General features: G+C 36.8%; 3 protein-coding genes across 3 annotated transcripts; 1 reads left to right on the forward strand and 2 right to left on the reverse strand.

The window, feature by feature from the left end:
* LOC109847438 (auxin-responsive protein SAUR68-like) lies at positions 871–1,305 on the reverse strand. Its single transcript, XM_020416666.1, has one exon. It carries the CDS (start codon positions 1,303–1,305, stop codon positions 871–873), a length of 435 nt encoding a protein of 144 aa, XP_020272255.1.
* On the forward strand, positions 4,495–5,145 carry LOC109847439 (uncharacterized mitochondrial protein AtMg00810-like). Its single transcript, XM_020416667.1, has 2 exons — positions 4,495–4,531; positions 4,637–5,145. The coding sequence occupies exons 1-2, from the start codon at positions 4,495–4,497 to the stop codon at positions 5,143–5,145; spliced, it is 546 nt and encodes a 181-aa protein (XP_020272256.1).
* On the reverse strand, positions 5,300–7,103 carry LOC109847440 (auxin-responsive protein SAUR68-like). Its single transcript, XM_020416668.1, has 2 exons — positions 6,808–7,103; positions 5,300–5,489 (listed from the first exon to the last, which is right to left on the reverse strand). The coding sequence occupies exons 1-2, from the start codon at positions 7,101–7,103 to the stop codon at positions 5,300–5,302; spliced, it is 486 nt and encodes a 161-aa protein (XP_020272257.1).

Consider the following 7,223-nt stretch of genomic DNA (forward strand, 5'->3'; position numbering starts at 1 on the left):
TGCAAAATATCTACCAAGACGTTTTTAGGATGATACAAGTGTATGGCTAGTATTTATTCTTCTAGAAACTTCTTACTAATGTATGGTTAGGATTGATTCTTTCACACACTTCCTAGCCCTCTTACTCAACTATAAATAGGGGTCTTGCATGGGCTCTCATTTGTTTAAGCAGGAAAGAAGTGAGCTTGAGTGTAGTGTAAGCTTGTGTGAGTGTCCACCAAAATAAGTGAGTTGTGAGCTTTCTTTTGAGTGTTTGTATTTCTCTTCAAATTGTGAGTGATCTTTGAAAAGTGTTGTAGTGTCCTTTATTTTGGGTATAATACAAGTGATTAGTTTACTTGTTTGAGTCCAATATTAGTAAGTATAGAGTTGTGTACTCTAAATTTTTTCTCAACAAATCTATCACTAGTGCTACACGGAAGCCATATCTATTGTCCACAATTTTCTTTTTTTTACTCCAACCTCAGCAAGTTCAACATTAGTCCATAGCCAAAAAATTACTGCATCTGCCAACAAAAGTAGCCGTCCATTTTAATTCGTACTACTATATCTATAGTCAATCTAGCAAATAAGCTTTATTTCGGAGGATGAAACCTCATAAGCTTAAGATAGCTTTAAGAAAATTTACCATGATCTTTGTCTTTTTGGCATTTTCACGCATTAACTTCCGAGGATGTAGAAGTTAAAACATGCACTCACAATTGGAATTTCTAACAACGATTCTAATAATATTTACTGCATAACGTTAATCAATTCCAGATGAAAGCTGAATATTTTTCATTCGTTAGGCAGCTGAAAGATTTGTTAATCACATACCGTTATCTAAACTTCATCTACAAAATTGTAACACTTTACAAGGAATTAGAAGATTCAGAAGCTACGAACAACTTGTTGATTCAACCCTATAATGTGCGAAGAACATGGGAAACGTTGGTGCTTGAAAACAGTATCTAACAACACCGTGTCCATAGCTTTTGAGCCTCGCCTTCTGAGCAATGTTAGAACATACTCCATGAACACTGAGTCACAAGGCAATAGAATAGGACCATCACTTGGTAGTCCAAGCTCATCTTCAGACATCTTCAAGAGTTCTACAAAGATAACACTCCCCAGAAATCTCAAAGGAACCATGAACCTTTTCGAATCCGAGGTATATACAATGAAGTGACCTTTCTCTGCTACCGATGTACTGCAAGCATCAGAATGTAGTTGAGCACCGGTCTGCGATGAGGAGGCACTTTTGCCCAATGAAGCCACCTTTTGCCATTTCTTCGCCATCTCAATAATCTTCTTGGAGTTCACCATTGTTGAATATGTAAATATACCTTTGCTTTGGAAACAAATATTTTGATTTCTAGTTTCTGAGATTGGGGATGTGATGAGAATAGCAGACGCTATGGCCCTCTTCTTATATGAATAGAAATCAGCCCATGACAAGCTGCGTAAGTTGGTATGCAGTCTTGGAGAGGAAACAGAGCCATGTGCTTAGCAGATGGGAAGATGAAATTCGATGAAGATGTTTGGATTTGGTTGTGCAGTTACTTTCCATTGGACGAGACATAGGTTAGTACAGGGTCCAGCAAACAGCATCACCATTCTTCTTCTGTTAGACAAGCCATGTTCCAAATTGAGCTTTTAATTTAGGAAGTTGCAAATCTTCACTTCATGAGATTAGTTGGTGAAAACTTAAGGTTACGCTGTGAGATGCAATTGTGGTTTAAATTTTGAAGGGTCACCCATGTGTGACATTTTCTCACTCTTAAGGTACACTTTTTATTTAGAACACATGCTGAATGCATGGAGCATGGTTCATAGATTCCATAGATAAATATATGATCCTGCAATTTGGTTGAGGGAAGTCTTCAAGGGACAGTCATGTGCCATTGTCTTTCTTGATTGTTATTTTCAGTAGAAGAAAGCAGCCCAAGAAACCAACAAAAACCAATAAAAATATTAAAAACCAAAATCTGGAAACTAGTCGTTACTGTGCAATGATCATATTATGAGTCGACTTATAACAGACATGAGTCGACTTGTATCTACATGAGTTGACTCATTGGATTGTAAGTCGACTTAGCAGATGAAACAACTAACTGTATAACACTTCATGAGTCGACTTATGACAGATAAGAGCCGACTATATACTGTATCAGTCGACTCATTGATTTTTCAGTCGACTCAACAGATTAAAAACACCTTCTACGCAATACTTTATCAGTCGACTCATTATTGTAGCAAGTCGACTCAAAACGTACACAGAACCTGAAATGAACAGTAAATATCAACTTTTTGAACCTTGTTTAAAAATATCAAATAAATTCCAAAAAATATAAAATTTGGGAAATTGTTTATAAACATATAAATGAACATGTTACAAAAGAAATTTTCTAAATATTATTCCCCGTTTATGAAATCTCTCAGTTTTACAAAACTTATAAATACGTGTGTATATAAATTTCTTGATTTTTCACTTTTGAGTTAAACAATGTTTTGAAATCTTTTCAAATGGTTTTATTGACTTAATAAAATATGTATAAAAAGAAATTGAAGTCTATAAACTAATAACTCAATATTTTTTTTATAATTACACAAAATCAAGAATTGTGTGTATGTGTGATATTGAGCTTAAAGCATTTACACATAATATAAAAATCCTAAACTAGTGTACCAAGTTGATTTGCTCATGAAGCTTAATCTTGGATCTTGACTTGACTTGTGCATAGCTTTACTGTGATATTCAGCCAACCTCCTTTTGATATCATCCTGAAGTCGCAATCCAACCATCCTCTATGTCTGCGTTGAAAGTTAGTTTATTTGTTGAATCCATTACACGTTTATCAATTACAATGAATTCAAAAGAGTTAATCTTTTTATAAGACTACTCCATTACACGTTTATCACCCGCTGCTTGCGTGAGATCTTTACTTGTGTCGGGGACACGTTAGTCCGTAGACCGATGCAGATTAGATTCGGTTAACAAAACAAAAATTCAATTATCTTACTTCACAAAGGAAACAATCGCAGAAGTAAATAATCTCTACCAAGTGAGATTACTACTCTTCTCGAGATCAAAACCAAGTTTGATCCGGAGGAAAGAGGAATGAGCTTCAGATCTCTCGAACTCTCCCTCTTTATGCTGAAGAACTTCGCCAAGATCTACTAGCCTCTCTGAAATTCGTGATTCACTCTTCACAGGGACAGCACCTCGCCTAAATTTCAGATCCCCTGCGTATAGGACCCTAGGCTTGTATTTATAGGCTTCGGACACAGCGTTTTCAGATAGGAATTGATGATTTGATCTTATCTTTAGTTAATAACAGCTTAACCACGTTTAGGGATATCTTCAAAACAGTTGGGGAGACTCTAGAACGAAAGAATCTCGAGAAAACTATCAAAACATGTGTTTTCGGTATTTCTGGGCGCGAGACCATAGGGTGGCTCGGCCTTTACCGAGCCACTTGGTCTTGGCCGAGTCATTTTGACACGACTCGGCTGCCAGGGTGGCTTTTACGTACTTCCAGTTAGACTTGTTGTAGGTGTCAAAAGTTGCTTATAGGTCCTGAACATAGATCGAGACGACGAGCCGTCAAAACAAAAAAGTGACGAATCACTGATGACATTACAACAAGCCCGCACACTCATCAGCTTGCTCCAAGTAGCCCGTGCACTCGTCAGCTGCCTACAAGCTAACTAAACGCGTAAAGTGAATCGGTGAAGCAGGCATGTCGACGAAATAAAGAAATGCGCATAACGGCGAAACAAGTCCAAACTGAATGAACCGAAAAAGCCTGTGGCGGTCAAAACACGTCAAAAAGACGAGGACTAAAGCTAATGGCTCGCGTGGGTGCGACGATCCACCAAATGGTGGCTCGCATGGCCGCGAGCCACCAAATGGTTGCTCGAACTGTCGCAAGCCACCAAATTATAATTAGAGTTTGAGAGAGAGAGAAAGATGGGCTTCTAGAGTTTGGAATACTGATGAAAAGATGTATTTTCGTGTGTAAATTTGTATATAAATAACTGCAAACCCAAATCAAAACAGCCCGAACCTAAAGCTAGAAACCTAGTCAGATTGGGAAAATAGTCTTCGGTATTTTGGCTGTAACTTTCATGTCCGATCTCAGAATGAGATCTAGTCAGATTGGGAAAATAGTCTTCGGTATTTTGGCTGTAACTTTCATGTCCGATCTCAGAATGAGATGATTTCAGATGTGTTGGAAATCTATTGAAGATACTACAACTTTTTTCTTTTTAGTGTTTCTAGATTCGAACTGTATCAGTGTGTAATGTAGATATACTCTTAACTGGTCATTTTTTAGATTTCTTCTTTATGCTTGTTTAACTTTTGTATACTCTTATATATACTCTTAATTGATCTCAAATCAATTGTTAGCATAATAATTCATCCATAAATGATATTCATCATAATTAGAGCTCATTTATCAATATAATTCATACTATTTTCTAAAATTCACGGGGTTTTACATTTAGCCAATGGGTTTTCAGAGCCAAGATCATCCTGAATATGTGTGTAAACTATAGAAGGTGCTTTACAGTTTGAAACAAGCACCCAGTGTGTGGTATGGTAAGATTGTTAAATTTCTAACATAAAGTGGTTATTCAGTAACACTTGCAGATTCCAGGTTATTTGTCAAAGTCAATGATGGAAAGCTAGCTATCGTGCTAGTATACGTAGATGATTTAATGATAATCGGTGATGATGAGGCTGAAATTATTAGGAGGAAGGATAATTTATCAGTTCGTTTCCAGATGAAGGAACTTGGACATCTCAAGCACTTCCTTGGTCTAGAGGTTGATCGCACACAAGAAGGAAAAATTCTTTGTCAGCAAAAATATTCCAAAGATTTGTTGAAGAGGTTCGGAATGCTTGAATGCAAGCCGATTTCGACGATGATGGAACCAAATGCCAAAATGTGTGCGCATGAAGGAAAAGATTTGAAATATGCAACAATGTATCAAAAATTGGTAGGCAGTCTGATCTACTTAACCTTGACTCGGCCTGACATTTCTTATGCAGTTAGTGTGATGAGTCGGTACATGCAAAATCCAAAGAAGCATCATTTGGAAGCAGTTCGGCGTATGCTGAGATATGTAAAGAGTACAATTGATTATGGTCTTTTGTAAAAGAAAGGTGGAGACTACAAGTTAGTTGGTTACTACGATGCTGACTATGCAAGAGATCATGACACCAGAAGATCAACAACAGGGTATTTGTTTAGACTTGGCTCTGGAATAAATTCTTGGTGTAGCAAGAGACAGCCGACTATATCATTATCAATCACTGAAGCTGAGTATCGAGCAACAGCAATGGTAGCTCAATAGAGTACATGGTTGATACAACTAATGAACAATCTACATCAACCAGTAGATTATACAGTTCCGTTGTACTGTAACAATCATTCGGCAATTCGTTTGGCAGAGAATCCAATTTTTCATGCAAGAACGAAACACATAGAGATCCATCATCACTACATAAGAGAAAATGTGCTATAAGGAGAAATACAGATGCAACCAATCAAGAGCGAAGACTAAGTAGCGGACATTTTCACCAAGAGCTTGAATCCTTCTAAGTTACAGAATTTCGAGAATGACTTGGAGTGATTGCAAGAGCGAATAAAGTTGGTGATGAGGGGGAGTGTTATAATCTCTCACCAACTTAGATTGTTCTAGAATAATTTTCTAGAACTTCTTTCTAGCTAGAAACATCTTGCAAAATATCTACCAAGACGTTTTTAGGATGATACAAGTGTATGGCTAGTATTTATTCTTCTAGAAACTTTTTACTAATGTATGGTTAGGATTGATTCTTTCACACACTTCCTAGCCCTCTTACTCAACTATAAATAGGGGTCTTGCATGGGCTCTCATTTGTTTAAGCAGGAAAGAAGTGAGCTTGAGTGTAGTGTAAGCTTGTGTGAGTGTCCACCAAAATAAGTGAGTTGTGAGCTTTCTTTTGTGTGTTTGTATTTCTCTTCAAATTATGAGTGATATTTGAAAAGTGTTGTAGTGTCCTTTATTTTGGGTATAATACAAGTGATTAGTTTACTTGTTTGAGTCCAATATTAGTAAGTATAGAGTTGTGTACTCTAAATTTTTTCTCAACAAATCTATCACCTGTGCTACACAAAAGTCATATCTATTGTCAGTTGTGTACTCTAAATTTTTTCTCAACAAATCTATCACCTGTGCTACACAAAAGTCATATCTATTGTCCACAATTTTCTTTTTTTTACTCCAACCTCAGCAAGTTCAGCATTAGTCCATAGCCAAAAAATTATTGCATCTGCCAACAAAAGTAGCCGTCCATTTTAATTCGTACTACTATATCTATAGTCAATCTAGCAAATAAGCTTTATTTCGGAGGATGAAACCTCATAAGCTTAAGATAGCTTTAAGAAAATTTACCATGATCTTTGTCTTTTTGGCATTTTCACGCATTAACTTCCGAGGATGTAGAAGTTAAAACATGCACTCACAATTGGAATTTCTAACAACGATTCTAATAATATTTACTGCATAACGTTAATCAATTCCAGATGAAAGCTGAATATTTTTCATTCGTTAGGCAGCTGAAAGATTTGTTAATCACATACCGTTATCTAAACTTCATCTACAAAATTGTAACACTTTACAAGGAATTAGAAGATTCAGAAGCTACGAACAACTTGTTGATTCAACCCTATAATGTGCGAAGAACATGGGAAACGTTGGTGCTTGAAAACAGTATCTAACAACACCGTGTCCATAGCTTTTGAGCCTCGCCTTCTGAGCAATGTTAGAACATACTCCATGAACACTGAGTCACAAGGCAATAGAATAGGACCATCACTTGGTAGTCCAAGCTCATCTTCAGACATCTTCAAGAGTTCTACAAAGATAACACTCCCCAGAAATCTCAAAGGAACCATGAACCTTTTCGAATCCGAGGTATATACAATGAAGTGACCTTTCTCTGCTACCGATGTACTGCAAGCATCAGAATGTAGTTGAGCACCGGTCTGCGATGAGGAGGCACTTTTGCCCAATGAAGCCACCTTTTGCCATTTCTTAGCCATCTCAATAATCTTCTTGGAGTTCACCATTGTTGAATATGTAAATATACCTTTGCTTTGGAAACAAATATTTGGATTTCTAGTTTATGAGATTGGGGATGTGATGAGAATAGCAGACGCTATGGCCCTCTTCTTATATGAATAGAAATC

This window comes from Asparagus officinalis, chromosome 7 (genome assembly GCF_001876935.1).
Source record: "Asparagus officinalis chromosome 7, Aspof.V1, whole genome shotgun sequence".
NCBI classification, from domain to species: Eukaryota; Viridiplantae; Streptophyta; class Magnoliopsida; order Asparagales; family Asparagaceae; genus Asparagus; species Asparagus officinalis.

Excerpts from the sequence above, each read along its gene's own strand:
- LOC109847438 (XM_020416666.1), bottom strand. The coding sequence starts at position 1,305 with ATGGTGAACTCCAAGAAGATTATTGAGATGGCGAAGAAATGGCAAAAG.
- LOC109847439 (XM_020416667.1), top strand. The coding sequence starts at position 4,495 with ATGGGTTTTCAGAGCCAAGATCATCCTGAATATGTGT. Across the intron at positions 4,532-4,636 it reads AGATCATCCTGAATATGTGT|ATTCCAGGTTATTTGTCAAA; the intron begins GTAAACTATAGA and ends TAACACTTGCAG.
- LOC109847440 (XM_020416668.1), bottom strand. The coding sequence starts at position 7,103 with ATGGTGAACTCCAAGAAGATTATTGAGATGGCTAAGAAATGGCAAAAG. Across the intron at positions 5,490-6,807 it reads TGTGACTCAGTGTTCATGGA|TGATGATGGATCTCTATGTG; the intron begins GTATGTTCTAAC and ends TCTCTTATGTAG.